At 64.2% G+C, this 18,283-nt stretch overlaps 2 protein-coding genes across 2 annotated transcripts; both read left to right on the forward strand.

The window, feature by feature from the left end:
* The first annotated feature begins 36 nt into the window (after positions 1 to 36).
* CHLRE_09g393150v5 (uncharacterized protein) lies at positions 37 to 11,720 on the forward strand. Its single transcript, XM_001694533.2, has 26 exons — positions 37 to 808; positions 1,369 to 1,792; positions 2,049 to 2,126; positions 2,478 to 2,549; positions 2,739 to 2,843; positions 3,082 to 3,198; positions 3,431 to 3,532; positions 3,730 to 3,819; positions 4,109 to 4,233; positions 4,480 to 4,573; positions 4,887 to 4,983; positions 5,296 to 5,455; positions 5,655 to 5,766; positions 6,070 to 6,189; positions 6,463 to 6,624; positions 6,854 to 6,980; positions 7,135 to 7,235; positions 7,451 to 7,630; positions 7,909 to 8,062; positions 8,326 to 8,500; positions 8,735 to 8,909; positions 9,077 to 9,263; positions 9,430 to 9,602; positions 9,830 to 9,934; positions 10,120 to 10,272; positions 10,475 to 11,720. Exons 2-26 carry the CDS (start codon positions 1,490 to 1,492, stop codon positions 10,634 to 10,636), a joined length of 3,429 nt encoding a protein of 1,142 aa, XP_001694585.2. The 5' UTR covers positions 37 to 808; positions 1,369 to 1,489; the 3' UTR covers positions 10,637 to 11,720.
* Positions 11,721 to 12,361: 641 nt separating this feature from the next.
* CHLRE_09g393100v5 (uncharacterized protein) lies at positions 12,362 to 18,072 on the forward strand. Its single transcript, XM_043065669.1, has 8 exons — positions 12,362 to 12,541; positions 12,645 to 12,955; positions 13,323 to 13,397; positions 13,689 to 14,172; positions 14,554 to 14,652; positions 14,913 to 15,023; positions 15,349 to 16,260; positions 16,586 to 18,072. Exons 2-8 carry the CDS (start codon positions 12,903 to 12,905, stop codon positions 16,820 to 16,822), a joined length of 1,971 nt encoding a protein of 656 aa, XP_042920950.1. The 5' UTR covers positions 12,362 to 12,541; positions 12,645 to 12,902; the 3' UTR covers positions 16,823 to 18,072.
* Positions 18,073 to 18,283: the final 211 nt, after the last annotated feature.

Below are 18,283 nucleotides of genomic sequence, written 5' to 3' on the forward strand. Positions count from 1 at the left end.
CTGCCACTGCAAACTGTCTGCCGTCTGCTTGGGGTATGGGCATCAGCTGCACCCTACGGGACCTCGCCAACCTGCCTAAACCCTGTCCCATCACACGCCCATTGCCGCCAGCGGCAGCCAGGCAGTGAGCGGGCAGTACGATGCAGTGGACTGTATCGGCGAAGGTCAGACGGGCACGCTCCACTCCCGGAACACATCAGCCCACAACCCAGAGTCCCCAAGTCCAAGCCGGCGTCCTGATCCCACGCGCATGCGCCCGATCGTATCAACGGCTTGTACTCAGCCCCGCCATTCACGCCGCCCGCCACTTTCGATGGTTCAACGCCAGCGAGTAGCCTAGACCCTCGATTACAACCATGGGCTATACCAATGATAAGTGAGTATCACTGCTGTGGCCACGCGAAGTCACACACCAGCTGTCGCTGCCTTACAATAAGCACGCCATGCATGTCTCCAGCGTCGCTGAGCTCAGGGCCAGTTCGTCTGTGTGAAAAGCGAGGTGTGTAAAGTATGGAGCGGTTTAAGCCACGTACTTTGTAACCGGGCGCCATCGCAAGCTGCATCGTCGGCACACGCCCAGGCGCGGCTTGACACGCGCCTTGGGACGGGCCGGGATGCACCATCCCGGCTATATGTCGCGTGTTGCTGCACAATTATTTATAGCCAAACCGGGTACATTATCCGGGCTATCGGGAACGCCCTTTGGCGACACTTGCTTTCCAAAGTCTTCTTATTCTTTCGCGACGGTAGCTCCCAAGGGCTGCTCTAATTCTGCCGAATTTGCCACGGAGTACTCCAAGCCGATAAGGTAATTGCACTTCAGTCTGTGCTCGCAAAACAGTCAGGGGAGGACTGCGATGGGTGCACGCGCAGACAGCGAATGTCTCGAATTTGGACCGGCCCAATTTTGTTTGGTTGCATCAAGGACATGTTATGATTGTGTAGCACTCCGTGCACATGGAAACATCAGCAGCAGCAAGAGTTGGAGGGGCGTTAAGGCATCGCACGCCGGTGCCCACACCTCCAGCGCGGGCGCGGCAGCCGCCGCGCTGGACATCGCCATTATTCTCCTGAAGATAGCAGGAGTCGCATAGGGTCACTCGCGGCGGCGGGGGAACATCGCCACGACAGCTGTTCTGCCCGACGGGCGGAACGCGTGCCCACACGCCGGCACGCGCCTGGTGCATGGGGGCTAGCGGGCAGCCTCAGCCAAATCGGCTGTTGCCCCCATCGGCCTCACAGCCACTGCATTGGCTTGGCCATTTGACTTGCATCGTAGCGGCAATGCCCCCCTGGGCAGGAATGCTGCTGCCCCGACTGATACACCCTCCTGTTGACGTGGCAGCGGTTGGCCCCTTACCTCCACAGGACCACCCGGTGGCACGAGTCGTCCCGGCTGCCGCCTCTTCCCTCTGCAGCAGACTCCTGACAACAGCCCTCTCGTTCCAACTCACCCGCCCGGCCTCTACGCGCTAACAGCACCAGCGCCATGGACAGCAAGGAAGCGGCGGAGCCGGCCTCGGTCCACGTCAACGTGGACGTGGAGGCCCAGAAGGCCCAGGCGCAGGCGGAGGCCGCAGCCAAGGGCGGCGCGTGCGCAACAAGCGGCATGAGCAAAGGGAAGATCATCGTCACTTCCTTGGTGATTTTTCTGGGGGTAGCGGTGGGCGTGGGTCTGGGCGTTGGCCTGGGCGTGGGTCTGAAGAAGGACGACGGCTCGTCGGCCTACACCTCCCTGGACCTGGGCACGGGGTCGGGCGGCGGCAACACCTACTTCGTCGCGGCGGACAAGGTGGGCGCGTACGTGTGTGACTGTGTGTGGGTGCGTGTGGTGTGATTGCGAATTCGAATACTGTCAGGGTGAGTACGTTGCTGATGAGGAGTGGCGGAGCTGTGTGCGGGTGCGGGTGCGTGAGAGCCGACCGGTACCTGGCTCCGCTGCCTGGCTCCACCCCTGGCCCCACCCGCCAACCCCGACACCACCCAATTCCCCACCTCACCTCACCGCTCCGTGCTCCCCTCCTCCATAATTCGCCTCCTGTGCGCAGATTCAATGGAACTACGCGCCCTCGGGCCGCAACAAGTGCTTCCCGCCCGACCTGGCTGCCAAGTACTTGGCCATGCAGGTGCGTGGGAGGAGAGGGGCGGAGGCAGCGGGTGGAGGAGGGACTGGGACAGGAAAAGGGAGGGAAAAGGAGGCACGGACGGAGTGACAAAGGCTAGCGGTTCAGGAGGGGATTGGCAGGCTTCGCTGAACCTGACCAGGTCGCAGGGCTGTAGCGTGTGGCCCATGCACGCCACGCCCCCATGGCCTGACTGGCACCGCTGCAGCCACGCCCATGTGCCTGCCTGCCTGTCTGCCTGTGGGTCTGCCTCTGCCGCTTCCCCCCCTTGCAGCGCGGCTGTTTCCTTACGGGATTGGTTCAAAGTTAACCCCCTAGCCCACGCCCTGTTTCTCTCCCTCCTCCTCCCTGCAGCCCGGCATCACGCGTGTGGGCGGCACCTTCGCCAAGGCCATCTACCGCGCCTACACAGACAGCAGCTTCAACGTGAGAGGGGGGGGGCTGGTGCTGGTGGTGGTGGTGGGAAGGGGACGTGGGAAGACGGGGTTACATAGGGGTAAGAGGGGTGAGAGGAGTTGGGTGGTTGGGCTTGGCCGCGTGAACCCCTGATCCAATGCGTATCCTTCCAAGCTCTCCCCACCCATCCCCTTTTCCTCACCCCCCCCCCCCACGCAGACCCTCGCCACCACGCCCGCTGAATGGCAGCACCTGGGCAACGTGGGCCCCGTCATGTACGGCGCCGTGGGTCAGGTCATTCGCGTGGTGTTCAAGAACAACCTGGTGAGTGCGGGTGTATGAGGTGGAGCAGGAGGGAGGGGGAGGGAGGGAGGGGGCTGGGCACTAGCGCCTGCCTGCCTACCTGCCTACGATGTACTGGGGCTGACTGGACGACACCAGGGCAGCAAACGGGCAAGGGCGAGGTCTAGCCGTGAACGGGACAGCATGCAGCCCATTCTGGGCTGGGATTCGACTGTCCCCCAAACCCCCAACACCAACTGCCCCCCTTCCCCCCCTCCAGGACTTCCCCGTCAACATGGCTCCCAGCGGCGGCCTGATCGCCTGGGACGGCAACGGCCGCCGCTCCGCCCGCATCGACCCCGTGAAGCCCGGGCAGACAGTCACCTACCTGTGGCAGGTGGGTGGGGATGGGTAGGGTAGGGTAGAGGGCGTGTGGTTTGAGGGGAGAGTGGGCAACAGCACTGGGGGAGGAGGGGCCCTGAGAGCTGTGTGTTGGGATGCTCTGTGGATGGAGATGGCAGCACTCATCGCATACACTGCCTTTGCGCTTTGTTTTCCTTGTGCTCACAAAAGCACACACAAGTTAACCCAACTCGCTTACACACACACGCAATCATACACGCACGCAGATCCCCGAGGACGCTGGCCCGGTGGCCAACGCCACTGTGACCAGCCGCCTGTGGCTGTACCGCAGTAGCGTGGACCCGCAGAAGCACGACAACGCAGGACTGGTGAGGAGGCGGATTGGGAGGGCGGGGTGGAGGCGGGGTGGATGGATGTGGACAGGAGCGAGGCAGGCAAGGCAGGGCGATGGGATTGATGAGTATGACGGAATGCAGTTGTAGGGCAGGGCGTCACGGGGTGCAATGCCAGCCGCCCACACGTCATCATGCCGCCCGCCGGTTTCCCCTTCCCTCCTCCCCCGCAGGTGGGCCCCATCATCGTCACCTCCGCCGCCAACGCCGACGCCAACGGCCGCGCCCGCGACGTGGACCGCGACGTGGTGGCCATCTTCCAGGTAGGGCTGTGTGTGTGTTATAAAGGGACAAACGCGAGCCCATAATGTGTGTGTATGTTGCGTGTTGGGATAGCATCAAGTATGTGTGCGTGCGCGTTGATCCCCAACCAACCGAGGCCCAGCACGTGTCAAGCCCATCGGGGTTGCAGCCGCCTGCGCGCCGGAGGCGAGGCTGGACGTGCGCTTTGATCAATATCCCCTCAGTGATTTACTCCCGCCTTGTATGACCCCCCCTCCCCTCCCCCCTCCTCCTTTGCCCCACCCCTCCATCCCTCCTCTCCACTCGCAGCTTGTGCAGGAGCGCGCCAGCCCGCTGCTGTTCCAGGAGGACACCAGCCTCACCGCCGGCACCTCCTACACCAAGATGGCCATCAACGGCTACACCTGGTGCAACATGCCCGACGGTGCCATCACGTGAGGCAGGGAAGGGGGCGGGGGGCTAGGGCGGTGCGGTTGCGGGTGGGGCTGGGGGAGGAGGGGCTCAGGGTGTGGGGGTTGTAGATACCAGCCCAAACTAACCCGAACGCAATGCAATAGAGCGAGGAGGAGAGCGTGGGGTGAATTACCGTATTCGCCCAGTAGTCATGAAGCGGCCCCCTGCTCCGTACGTGTATGTGTGCTCTGACCGTATGTGGCTGGCGGCTCCTGCCTCCCGCGCAGCATCAAGACCGGCGAGCGGGTGCGGTGGCACGTGGCCTCCATTGGCTCGTCGGAGTCGCTGCACAACTTCCACTGGCACGGACACGTGGTGGAGGTGAGGGGGGGAGAAGGGAGGGGGGGTGGCAAGGCATGAAACGGGTAGGAATGGGGGAGGGAGGGGGGCGGGGTGACACACCTGGTCCGGACGATCAAGTCGCCCTAGTATCAGTCATCATGCCCAACATCGCATCCGCGTGCATCGCATCCGCGTGCCCCTTGTTGGGAATGGTGGAACCAACCCCCTCCCCCCACTCGTGAATTAACCACTCCGTTCTCCACATGAACGGCTACACCCCTCCCCATTGCATCCTGTACCGCTTCTCCAAATATCCATTGCAATCCCCCATCCCTCCCACGCTTTCACGCAGCTCAACGGGCACCATGTGGACCAGTTCACCGCCATCCCCACCGCCACCTACTCGGTCAACATGGTGCCGGACGAGCCCGGCACCTGGATGTTCCACTGTGAGTGCGCGGCGGGGTGACGTGGGGGCGCCCACACAACACATGAGCGCGGGCGTGCGCACGCAGCCACATGGCAGACGTGCTGGGTAGGGAGGTGCCTGTTGTTGGGGGCTGGTGCTGTGGAGCCCTGCCGCACGACCAGGCACACAGCGAGAGCTTCTGTGTGTGGGGGGTGGGGGGGGATATGCCCGAGCCCAAGAAATAGGTCCCAATCACAAGGAAGCACGCGCAATCCGGTTTTGGGTTTCACTCCCGTGTGCTCTAACACACACACACACACACACACACACACGCACACACGCACACACACAGGCCACGTTAACTTCCACATGGACGGCGGCATGGTCGCCCTCTACACCGTCACCGGCGACCCCGCGCCCCTGCCCACCGGCGGCGTGGAGCGGGTGTACTACGTGCGCGCGCAGGAGGTTGAGTGGAGCTACAGCGGCCCCAACAACACCCAGGCCTGCGCGTGAGTCTGTGGGCGGCTGGGCTTGCTGCTGGTGGTTTGTGTGTGATAGAGAGCACAAAAGCAGTTGTTATCTGTGCGTGTGTGAGTGTGTGCGTGTGTGTGTGTGTGCAAGCCGTTAACCCTACGTGTGTGATTGCACAACCTGCGACCCGCCCGGCCGCCGACTGCCGCCTCCTCCCAACCCCGCACGCACACGCAGCGTGCCCGAGCTGCAGTTCTCCAGCGAGCCCGGCAGTGAGGAGGTGAACGGCAATGTGTTCCTGGAGGGTCCCTCCACCGACCCCGTGCGCCTGGGACACATCTACACCAAGGTGGGTAGGCGGGTGTGCATGTGTGTGTGTGTGTGTGTGTGATGTGTGGCGCGGCGTTTCTTCTGTTGAGCGACATCTCCCCTCGACCACATCATCTCACGCGCCCCTCACCGCCACCCCCTCGTGCGCCACTCGAACGCGCAACCTCAACTCACCCTCGCAAACCTTGTCTTACACACACACCGTGCAAACACACACACACACACACACACACACACACACACAAACCTTGTCTTACACACAGACCGTGCAAACACACACACACACACATACTCACAAACACACGCGCTCAACACGCTGCAGACGCTGCTGATCGAGTACACGGACGCGAGCTTCACCACCGTCAAGCCGCGGCCGGCGGACGAGCAGTACCTGGGGCTGCTGGGGCCGGTCATGCGGGCCAACGTGGGGGACACCATCAAGGTGAGGGTCGGGGCAGTGGGTGTGGGTGTGGGTGTGTGGGAGGGGTTGTAAATGCCAGCCCAAACTAACCCAATCTAAGCCAGACTAGTGGAGGGGCGAGGACACTGGCGTGGGACTGGGCCAGTCGGGAGGCAGTAGCCTGATGTTGGGTGGCCCTTGCGTCCGTCCTCCGTGCAAGCCGGGGGCTTGCACCGCCTGTTGATCGCATCACCACCACAGCTCACATGCCCCCGCAACCGCCAACACCTGGACAACAACTGCTCCGGGCTGCAGGTGGTGCTGAAGAACGACGCCAAGATCGACGTGAGCCTGCACCCTCACGGCGTGCGCTACAGCAAGGCCAACGAGGGCACGCTGTACGAGGACGGCACCAGCGGCGCCGACAAGGCTGACGACGTGGTGGCGCCCGGCACCACCTACACCTACGTCTGGAACGTGCGTGACAGGGCGTGTGGAGGGGCGGTGGAGGGGCGGTGGAGGGGCCGTGGAGGGGTGGTGGAGGGGCTGTAGGGGGGCTGCGGGAAGGGGTGTTATGGTGGGTGGGATGTTGGACAGGTATGGTTGGTTGGTTCCGGTGGCTCTCACCGTACCTATGGGCGCCGCCGCCACTGTTCCCGTCACCCGCTCCCTCCCTCGCTGCCACCCACTCCATTTTACCGCGCAGGTTCCTGACCGCGCCGGCCCCGGCCCGTGCGACCCCAGCTCCATGCTGTGGATGTACCACTCCCACATCGACGAGACCGCGGAGACCTACGCCGGTGTGGCGGGAGGCATCATCGTCACCGCCAAGGGTGAGCGGGACAGCCCGGGGCGGGAGAGCGCGCACATGCACGCGCCCGCCCATCCCTGCGCCCGAGCCCCATCCCCCCATCCCCGATGATGGGGGATTTCCGTCGGGCTCGGGCACACAACCACCCCCACCCCTCACCTCCCACCCCCACACAGACATGGCCCGCAGCACTGCCGACCTGACGCCCAAGGACGTGGACCGCGAAATTGTCATCTTCTTTACCGTGGTGGATGAGATCAAGTCCTCCAACTTCATGGTGAGCATGTGTGCCACCGGTGATGTGTGTGCGGTCGCGGTCGCTGTGGCGGGGGCTGCATGCGCGCTGCAAAGCAAACTGCAGGTCCAATCAGCAACTTGCGCGCTCCACAATGATTGCGAATCCGGCTCACACAATTGCCCGCACATTCAAACCAAGCCTGCAAACAAACAATGCATACCGTCGCTCGCGCTCCCTGTCGCTGCCACTCGCAGGAGAACCTGGCCAACAAGCTGGGCGACGGCGGCGCGCTGGCGGCCCAGCTGGCGGCCAACGCCACCGAGATGACTGCGCTGGTGACCGACCCCGTCTTCATGGAGCACATGCTCAAGCACGGCATCAACGGCCACATGTACTGCCACATGCCCCGCCTCACCTTCGAGCAGGGCGACAAGGTGGGTGCGGCTGCAGGGTGGCTACGAGGGAAGGGCGGGGGGCAGCGGCAAGGACATGCGCGGGGAGGTTTGGGGGTTCCAGGCTAGGGGCAGGTTTGGGGTTGCGGGAGGGGGGCGTAGCGGATTTGGGGGGCGACAAGGTAGGCTCGAGGACCGTGCGCGCTCCCCCGGCCCTGCACCCCGCACACACGCACACGCACACGCCCTCCGTGCCAACCCTCCCCTTGTGCGTTGCTGACACAAGCACACGCCTCACGCGCCTCACGCCTGCACCTCAGGTCCGGCTGCACGTGATGGTGCTGGGCACGCTGGAGGACATGCACACGCCCAACATGGGCGGCCCGCGGTTCGACTACAACGGCATGCACACCGACTCCATCCAGATCAGCCCGGGCGGCATGGTCAGCGCCGACGTGCAGATGACCTCGCCGGGTGAGGCGGCAGCTGCGCGCTGGGGGGTGGGGGTGGGGCCGTGTGTGGGGGGGGAGGTGGGGGATGGGTTGGAATGAGTTTTGAGCACAAGCTCTCAGACACCCTACCTGCCAGCCAACACATACAGACACACACACCTTCCATATCCATTCTGACGCCAACCACCAAAGCCCATCCATACCGAAACCCTCTCCCTCACCAACCCCGACCCCACGTCTGCCACTTACTTGATTGATCATGAATGTAACCCCCACCACCCACAGGCGACTACGAGCTGCAGTGCCGTGTGGCGGACCACGTGATGGCGGGCATGCGCGCCAAGTACACCGTCACCGCCAACGCCAGCCGCATGGTGGTCAACCCCTCGGGCGTCACCCGCACCTACTACATCCAGGCAGAGGCCGTCAACTGGGACTACGCGCCCGCAGGCTACCAGAAGTGAGGGCGAGCGGGCGCGCGACGTGTGTGTGCGTGTGTATGTGTGTGCCGGGGTGTGTAAGGGCGTGTCGGGGTGTGAGTATTCGCAGTTGTCCTGTGTGTTGGGGCAGGACCAGCTACAGCTACGAAGACGGCTGCGTGTCGGTCCATCAGCCGCTGTGCTCAATCGGCGCAGGCCCCCCATCCAACGCCACCCCCTCCTCCTCCATCAACCTCCACCTCCCACCCTCGCAGGTGCACCGACACGGACTTCTCCTACCAGTCCTCCGTGTACCTGCGCCGCACCTCCTACACCATCGGCTCGCGCTACCGCAAGGCCGTCTACCGCGCCTACACCGACGCCACCTTCTCCACCCGCGTGCCCACGCCCGCCTACTACGGCACCATGGGCCCCATGATCATTGCCGAGGTGCGCGCGCCGCATGGAGAATTGGATATGCATGTCGGGGTGTGTGCGTGTGCGTGTTTATGTTTGTGTGAAAAGAGATTTGTTTGTTTGGAGAGAAGCGTGCTGTTGCTTAATTATTTGTGTGCGTGCGTGTGTGTGTGTGCATATATATGTGGCGCGCGCTGCAGGTGGGCGACCGCATTGTGGTCCACTTCAAGAACGCCGTGACCGACCTGGAGGAGTACCCGCTCAACATCAGCCCCGGCGGCGGCCTGCTGGTGGAGGGCGCGGCCGACGAGAACTGCGCCGAGGTGGCGGCGGGCGAGACCTGCGTGTACCGCTGGATCGTGCCTGACAGCTCCGGCCCGGGCACCGGTGCGTGGTCGTGTGCAGGACCAGCCTGGCCTGGGCTTTGTGTGTGCGGGCTCGTGTTCTCTCCACCTCGCCCACTTGCTCTGCATCCCCCTGTCCCCCCAATATTGGGGCCTACTTCATTGGGCTCGGGCACATAACCCCACCTCGCACCCGACCCTGCACGCAGCCGACTTCAACACGGCCGTGTACGGCTACACCAGCAGCGTGGACGTGGCCACGGCGCCCAGCGCGGGCCTGGCGGGCGCGCTGGTGGTGGCGGGGCGCGGGCAGCTGGTGGCGGGGCCGGACGGCAGCCTGCTGCCCCGCGGCGTGGACCTCATGGTGCCGCTGTACTGGCAGGTGGGTGCGGGCGGCTGGGCGGCTGGGCGGCTGGGCGGCTGGGAGGGGGTGGAGGAGGGGGGTTGATTGGGGCGTGGGGTGCTGGGCTGCGCCTGCCCATGTCCCCCCTGCTGACTGATAATACAGCCCGCTTCCTCGCCCTGCTCACGCTCTACTACCTCATTCAGAACCTTTCAAACCTCCCCTCCCTGCCTCTTCCCCCCCCGCTGCTGCTGCTGCTGCGGCAGGTGGTTGACGAGAACTCCAGCCCCTTCCTCGACCTCAACGTGGAGGCGGCGCAGCTCAATGTCACCAAGTTCGAGAACGACGCCGTACTGAGCGCCGACTTCGATGTGAGTTGTTGTGCTGCTTATGTGTGTGTTTGGTTTCGGCGTTTGGTGTGGGACACTACACGACTTCAGGGCACCCGCTGCTTCTGCTGCTACCACCACCCTCCCCGCCACCACGGCCCACCAATGCATTTCATCACTCCCACCACCAACCCCCCCCCCCCCCCACGCACCACTGCTGGCCACAGGAGGGCAACCGCATGCACTCCATCAACGGCTACGTCTACTGCAACCAGCCGCTGGTGACCATCGCCAAGGGCAAGAAGCTGCGCTGGGTGCTTGTGGCGTACGGCACGGAGGGCGACTTCCACAGCCCGCAGTTCACGGGGCAGAGCTTGGAGGTGAGGAGGGGGAAGCTGGGGGATGGGCGGGTTTGGAATGCAGGCTGGCGGATGGAGGGGCCTGGGGTTGGGAGACAGGCTGGTGTTTGGAAGGCGAGCAGGTGGGTGAGGAACTATGCAGCCCTCACCTCACCCCTGAACCTCCCACCCACCCCTTGTTGACTTCAACTCGACTACGCCCCTCCAACACACACCCCACCAGGCCGACAAGTCGGGCTACTCCACCCTGGCCTCGCTGATGCCCTCCATCGCGCGCGTGGCCGACATGACCGCCGCCGACGTGGGCACGTGGCTGCTGTACTGCGACGTGCACGACCACTACATGGCAGGCATGATGTCGCAGTTCGCCGTCACGGCCGCGTAAGAGCGCGCGTGCTATTTGTGCGTTCTGTGTTGTTTGTTGTGTTGTTGCTTGCGTGATTTGTCCATAGATATTTAGGCTTAAAAGGCCTGGCTCGTTACGGCAGCTAGGCGATTAGGATGGTCCTAGGGCGAGAGCATGCATGGGCGGCCAGCTGCTTGCGCTGCATGCAATAAGGGGGCGTGGGCGGCGGGTAATGCTGCTGACGGAATAGCAGCCATGCGTGTATGTCTGTTTATGTATGTATGTGTGCACGTGATCAAGCGTGGGCGTAGCACATTTTGTGTTGAGCCGCGAACTTCGGTTGTTTTTATGACGCACTCCTCGGAGAGCTCGCATTTGGGTCGGGGCATGGAATGACAGACGAAGACGTGACCCCTATGATAATGGGAAGGCAGATGTCAGCGCCCCTGCACGCACGCATGCTGCGCGTGCTTGCACACCCCGGGTCGGGTGCAAGAAATGGGGGTTGACGGTGCGCGGGCACTGGGCCAGCTTGCCCAGACGGCCTGCGGCTATGAACATACGGTGCTCCAATGACAAGACTGCAGCGCGGACCTTCCAATGACTATCTTGCTGCGCGGCGTCATGGGTAGCCAAATGCTTTAGGGCGCCTTGGATGTTTGTATGTAGGGTGCGGCAGAACGTGTGACCCATGTGAGTTTGCTTGTCTTGAGGCGCGGTGAGGTGAGCTCATTGGGTGGGCCCCTGTGCCGAGCGCATCCGCATGTGCACGTGTGAGCGCGCCAACAGTGCAACATAACCGTGAGTGTGTTTGTGAGAGCGTGTGCGAGTGACCAGCCATGCCGCCCATGCGGGCACATTAACACGCGTGAAGCGGTTGCGTCGTTGCCATGGCGGGCCGGCGCGGTGTGCAACTGTGCACTCAAGAGTCAGGGGGTGGTGGTGTGTTCCCAGGGCTCGCATGCGCGAGTTCGTGCCTCTGAGCAGCCTCTCAGCTGCCCGTTTTAACGATGCAAGGCTGTTCAGACGAACGGTGAAAGCAAGTAGCAACTTACGGCGGACGGAAGTGCGCAGCCGGCAGCTGGCGGGCACTCAAGACTCAAGAGTGTAACCGCTTCACCGGCGCCTCGCTCCCGCATGCCCTCGCCCGCCTGATGGCCGGCTTAGTGGCTAACCCGCGCCCAACGGCAGCACACTGACATTAGCCCTGACAAACAACTAGCGCGCGCCGCGCGGCAGCAGCTGGCCACTGTACCACGTTGCGAGGCGAGGCCGGCGAAAGGTTCTGGTCGTTTGGGCGACTGCCTGGCGTTGCCCCGCCCAGGGGAGGGTGGAGCCGTCCCCCGCCCAGGGGTTCAACGCGGCCACCCGGCGAGAAGAATGCCCGGTTACGTCGCAGCCCTTACCTGCACGAGGTAGGTGTGCGATGGGACAGTGTCAAGGCAGGTTGGCGAAGTCCCGTAGGGTGCAGCTAATTCCCTGCACGAGGTAGGTGGGCGCGGCGTGGGCACGTGACGCTAGCGGCTAGCCCGAGGCAACTCCTCGTTGTCGAACTGAATGCGGGGACCATCGATAGTTTCATGTCACTGTACAGCAAGCGAGCAGCAGGAACGTCAATGGGGGGGGGCCTGTGCGTGTTCGGCGGTACAGGAGGGACCAGTCCGTGCAGTCGGCCCATTCGTCGATGCGTCCGACCCGATGTCTGACATCACAGATCAGAGCCATAGTTGCTAATAGGCACAATACATTGTAACAAGGAAGTAAAAGTAGGTATAATAGCCATAGGAGTCAATTACTGAAAATGCGCCAGGTTCGGCGAAGCACCTGCACACCGCTTGGCAACGCACGGAGGCAAAGTCTACGAGGCGCACGGAAATGACACGTCTGTATTTCACAACTCTTGCGATAGCGCTCCTAGCAGGGAGCGCTTGGCTGCAGCACCAGGTTCGTGAAACGCGAGCCGACAAAGTTACGAGTCTGGCTCGGTTTCTTGGTGTTATATTATTGAAATTATTGACGTTTGCGCTTGTATCATGCTCTTCTGCAGGTCGCAGCACAGGCTTTGCTGCGCAGCTCGGACCTGGGCATCAGTACTTGCAGCTTGCAGGGCGAGGTTGAAGACAGCCCGGCGCTGCTGCACATCTTTCTGACAGCGTGCACCGGGCCACCGGTGGCCAGCGCTAGTGGTAGCGGTACGGGAGGTGGCCCTTCGCGTGCCTCGAACTCCAGCTCCCTGACCCTCTACATCTCGGGGCACTTTTTCCTGCACAATCCCACGGAGCATGTGAAGACAACCCAAATCAGCATGTCTGGCACCACCAAGACGTGGGCCAGCAAGCCGGGGGCGCTGCGGCTCGTGTGAGGGCGGGGCTGGGGGGAGGGGTGCAGGGTGGGGGTCTGGCCGGGGCCGGGCCGGGGCCGGGCCGGGGCCGGGGCGGGGGCAGGGCAGGGCGGGGGGCAGGGCAGGGCCGTGGGCAGGGCAGGATGTGGTAGTGGGGAACAAGGAAGAGCCAGGGGAGTAGGGGTCGCGGTGCCGGGCTCGGGTGGCGAGGTGGGGTGTAGTGGGCCGGCGTCGACATGCAGGTGTTCCCGATGATGCCGCCATCCCGGGCCGTGCTGTGGCGTGTGTTAGGCTGTGCTCCTGATGCTGCCCCTCCAGTGCCCACCCACCGACTTGCCTCCTGCCCCTCCTACAATGCCCCCCCTACCACACACACACGCACAGCTCGCCTCACACGGGCCGCACCTGGAAACTGCGGCTGCAGCTGTGCCAGCCCTGGACCAACGTGTACAGGCGGAGGTGCGGGGGGCAGTAGCGGGCGGGTTGGGGTGCATGGGAGCAGGATGCAGGACAGAAGAAGGTCACTTGGGCGTGGATGCAGGCGTGGGTAAGTGCGCGCGTGTGGGCGTGGGCTTGGGTAAGGGCGAGGGCGTGGGCGTAGGCAAGGGTGTGGGCGACCGGGCGTGGGCTGAGGCGGTTCCAGGTCCGAGGGCATGCATGCGGGCGCCGCGCTTGCAGCCTTACGTCGGCACACGCACTGTGCTTGCCCGCCGTGCAATCAACACACAGGACCCCTGCTTTGACCCGCAGGTACCCCGGCCGGCTGTCCGCCGCGCTGACGGACCTGGACCCGGTGGACGCAGCGCTGCTGGAGTTCCACGTCATCGCGCGGCCCGGCTTCCACACCTTCTGCACCTTCCTGGCAGCCACCGCACGAGCGCCCGCATGGCCGCCGCTGCAGCCGCCGCCCTTTGATAAGCTCCTAGCCGCCGGGGCCGGCGGCGCTAGCCGTATTAGCAGTAGCAGTAGCGGTGGTGGAGGCGACGGCATCGGGCCGCAGAAGTGCGGGTGGCTGGATGCGGAGGGGCGGGAGATCACGGACTTGGTGGCGGCGGAGGCGGCTGACAAGCTGCGTTCGTACATGATCATCTCGCCCTTCTTCGGCCTGCCTGCGGGCGAGTACGCCAGCCTGCTGCTGCAGCACATGCGCTACCACGACGTGCTGGGCGTGCGGCGCTACCTGGTGTATGTGGAGGCGGGGGCCAGCGCACTGGCGGCGGAGCCCAGGGTGCAGGTGCGTGGAGGTGGGAGGGGGCGGGGCTGGGGGGAGGGGTGGAGAGGGGGATTAAGCGGGAGGCAGAGGGGGAAGGTGGCAGCGAAAGGGTCGGTGGAGGGGGTGGAGAGTTTGTGTGCATCTGAGCAGCGAGGCGTGACTGATGGTCAGACGTCCGGGCGGCCGGGGCTTCAGCTCGCGTTGTCCCTCCGTTGAGGTGCTGGTTCCCCGCTCAGTGTGGCCAGTGGCAGTGAGCACGGAGGGCGCCCACGTCTTAAAATCGCCCTCTTCCTCGACTCGTCAGGCCTGAACCCCGCCGCCCCCAGTCCGCCATAGTGCGTCAAGCAATGAATGTAACCCCCACTTCCCCTGCCCCCGGGCCCCCGCGCCCCCTGCTTCCAGGCCCTGGTGTCGGCAGGCCGCCTGCGGCTGGTGTACTGGCAGGAGCTGCCCAGCTTCATGGACGGCAACCGGAAGCAGCGACACCCCTACGCCTCACAGGTGTGCGATGTGTGTGCTGTGTGTGTGATTGTGTGCGTCTTAGGAAAGCGTAGGGTAAAGAAACGGCGGCCCCATGTGCGCCACTGCCTGAAGCCACGATGCCCTGCCAACAGCCCTGCCACTGCATTGCTGCAACAGCCCTTTCCCCCGACCAGCATGGTGTCTGCAACCTCCTGCGGTCCCCTCCCCCATAACGCCCCAACTGCTCCAACCGCTCTAACTGCTCCAGCCGCCCCAACCACCCCAACCGCCAACGTCAGATCCTGATCTACAACCACGGGCTGCTGGCTCTGTGGCCCGAGCTGGCGGTGGCGGCCATCGCGGACGTGGACGAGTACCTGGTCACGCCGCAGCCGACCACGATGGCGCAGGTAGGTGCACACTCGGTTCCGTCAGGCTGTGAAGCGTAAAGTGTGAAGGGGCTGGACACGTTCCTGCTAGTGGTTTCGCGGAGGAGCAGTGAATGGGCCTGACTGCTGGCGACGCGGCCACATGCGCGCGTGCTGGTTGCAGTGCTGGGTGGGGGCGTTTGTACAAAGCCCACCTGTCGCCCGCCTACTGGTGCCCCCGCACACCCCTCCCTGCCACTGCTGGTGGCCCCGCACGCCGCCCTTGCCTTGCACTACTGGTGTTGGTTTTAATGCTGCGGGTGCTGGTGTGGATGCCACGGCCGCGGCTGCTGCGTTGTGGCCGCAGGTCATGACGCAGTGCGGCGCGCCGGGTGCGGCCGAGGAGCACAGTCGGAAGCGGAGGCAGCGGCGGCGGGCACAGGAGGGCCAGGGCCTGGAGGCGGCGCCGGCGGCGGCAGGCGGGGGCGAAGGTGACGATGATGAGGACGAGCTGCCCACCGCCATCCTGTACATCAAGCGACGCGCGGCGTTTTGCACGGGCTGCTGCGCTTGTGACTCCAGAGCTGCCAGTGGCAGTAGCAGTAGCAACAGCATCAGCAGAAGCAACCCTAGCAGCCGCAATGGCGGCAGCAGCAGTAGCAACAGCGGCCGCATGCTGTCGCTGCGGGCAGGGGACCTGCTGGCGGCGCACATGGCTGTAGAGAGGCCCATGTGGGTGGCCGGCGCGAGTGGCGGCAGTGGCGGCAGTAGCAGTGGCAGTGGCAGTAGCAGCAACAGCAACAGCAGCAGTAGCAGCAGCGCCTCTGTGATCCTGGCCTCAGCCTTCCGGGCCGCCATGGCCGCCGGGGGTCAGCTGCTGGCAGGCGACGTCCGCAACAGCAGCGCCCCTGCCGCCGGCAGTGGCAGCACTGGCAGCAGCCGTAGCACTGGCAGCGGTAGCAGCACTGGCAGCAGTAGCAGCAGTAGCAGCTTGCGGCTGACGCACCCGCTTGTGCTGTACGGCGGCGATGTGGTGGACATGCAGGAGAGCGTGGGCATCAGCCTGCCCAAGTCCATAGCGCTGCCGCACCGCACCGCCTACACCAACCCCCACACGCCCTTCCCCATGAACCTGCTGCTGCCCGGTGACCGCCAGACGCCCGAGCAGGCGGCGGCGGAGGTGGCGCCGCGCGGCGTGGCGGGCTTCACGGGGCCGCGCATGCAGCGCGTGGCCACGGCCCGGAGCGAGTGCGCGCACTGGCTGCACCTCAGGGCGCAGGTGGGCGGGGGGTGGACGGAGGTTGAGGGAGGGGGTGGAGGGAGGGGAACGGGGGGAGGGGGCTGAGGTCTGGCATTGGTGGCGCGTGCGGGAGTACGGAATGTCCGAGCCGACGAGCCCACAAAGCCACAAAGCGCAGAGGAGGCGTGGGGCACGTGGCACGTAAGCTGGCCGGCGGGGTTGCAAGCAGCTCTGCCACGTGTGTTCAGTGGTGCCCTGCTGTCGCACAGCCGCCAATCCTCCGCCCCCGTGTGCCCTGTTGCCCCCCTCACGCTGCCTTGCGGCCGCCCGCCCCTGTGTGCCCGCGCCTCCACGGCTGCCGCAGGTGAGCGCGCGGGTGCCCAAGCCCGACCCGGCGGGGCGTGTGGCGCTGGAGCGCATCCCGCGCCACTTCCTGTGGGTGCTGGACCGCCTGCAGCCGCTGCCGGGGGCGGAGGCGGAGGGGGAAGGGGAGGGGGCGGAGGCGGCAGAAGAGCAGGGGGAGGAGGAGGCGGAGGCGGCAGAAGAGGAGGGGGAGGAGGAGGGGAATGGGGAAGAGGGGGAGCAGGAAGAAACGGAGTAGGGCTGAGCGGAGCCTGCAGCACTCTACGGCGTCGCGATGCAAGGGGGCAAATACAAGTGGCGGAAGCGGGTGACACGCGGGCTCACGACTTGTCCAGGGCCGAACTTGTGCGGCAGCAGCAGTCGGCTAGCCGCAGATTGAGGTGTGGGACAGCGGTACGGGGGAGCCGCTGCGGGCAAGGAAGGCCGCACGCTGGCACGCAGCTCACGAGGTATGGTAGGCGGGCGGGGGCTCTCGGCTGCAGGCGGCGAGACGACGTGGAGTGTACCCGCCAGTGCTGGAGAGCGTCCGCGAAGCTGCAGCAGCAGACGGGGTGAATGTATGAAGGGGAGGCGGGACGGCCTGCATGTGATCTGTGTAGGACGGTGTCGGTGGTAGCAACGCAATGTCCTTGCGTGCGGCTGAGGGGCCACGAAGGAGCTGAAAGCGCAGGAGCAAGCATTCCTGCATTGGGAAGGCCTATCTCACTTGCAGAGAGGACTGCGGCATTGGATCGGGCTTGGTGGCTGCATTGAAACGATGTGAAGGGCATGCATGCCGAACGCTTTGTGTACGTCGTGAGGCTGTAGTGATTTCGCGTCATAGAAGAATGGGTAGAGAGACACGCTGGTAAGTACTGCAACACGATAATGGGACAATGTTATAGATTCGCGCTTTCGTGTGATGACAGTCCAATGCTGAATCAGCCGGTATGGGTACTTTGGTACAGGGGCGGCGAGGTTAAAGTGCCGAAAGTGGCGACGACCTGGGTTCGACAGTGTGCATACTAAGGAGGGTAGGCGGAGCCGAGGCAGCGCCGCGGTAACAGCTTGACATCGCGTGCTCTGACGGTATTTGGGTATGAGGAAGCAGGGAGAGCCGAGGAGCCAATCATGTGCGGTGCAACCCGTGTCCCGCATGCCATGGCCCAATCTTGTCCGTCTGCAGCTAGCATCCAAGTGTCGCCTCCAGCTTTGGGGGTGTTGTGCCCGGCTGTGGGCGTGACAGTGGGCAGAAGCTGTGTTAGGGCCAGCGGGGTTAGGATGATACCGGTACCCAGTCCTTGGCAGCGGGGGCGAGCGAGCGAGTCGGGGTCAGGGTTTGGGGTCCGGCCAGAGTCGTGACACTGACAGGGTGGCGAACTGACCGGTTACTAGGTATATATACTAGTACAATGCATATAGTGGCACACCGAGCTATACCAGAGCCAGCCTCTGGGATCCTCTCTATAGCTCAGCTGGAAGAGCGAAGGACTGTAATCGTGATGGAGACATCCTTAGGTCGCCCGTTCGATCCGGGCTGGAGAGAATCTTTTGTGTGAATTTTGCCCTGGCGGAGCGCAGGCGCCGCCTGCCGACATTAGCGATGTTAGCAGTGTTACGGTAATAGCAGGACCATGTTCAGCAGGAGGATCCCGGCACGAGGGCCATGGACGGGCGCCGTGAGTGGGAAGAGCTGACGGCACGTGCACACCGCTAGGCG

This window comes from Chlamydomonas reinhardtii, chromosome 9 (assembly GCF_000002595.2).
Source record: "Chlamydomonas reinhardtii strain CC-503 cw92 mt+ chromosome 9, whole genome shotgun sequence".
NCBI lineage: Eukaryota > Viridiplantae > Chlorophyta > Chlorophyceae > Chlamydomonadales > Chlamydomonadaceae > Chlamydomonas > Chlamydomonas reinhardtii.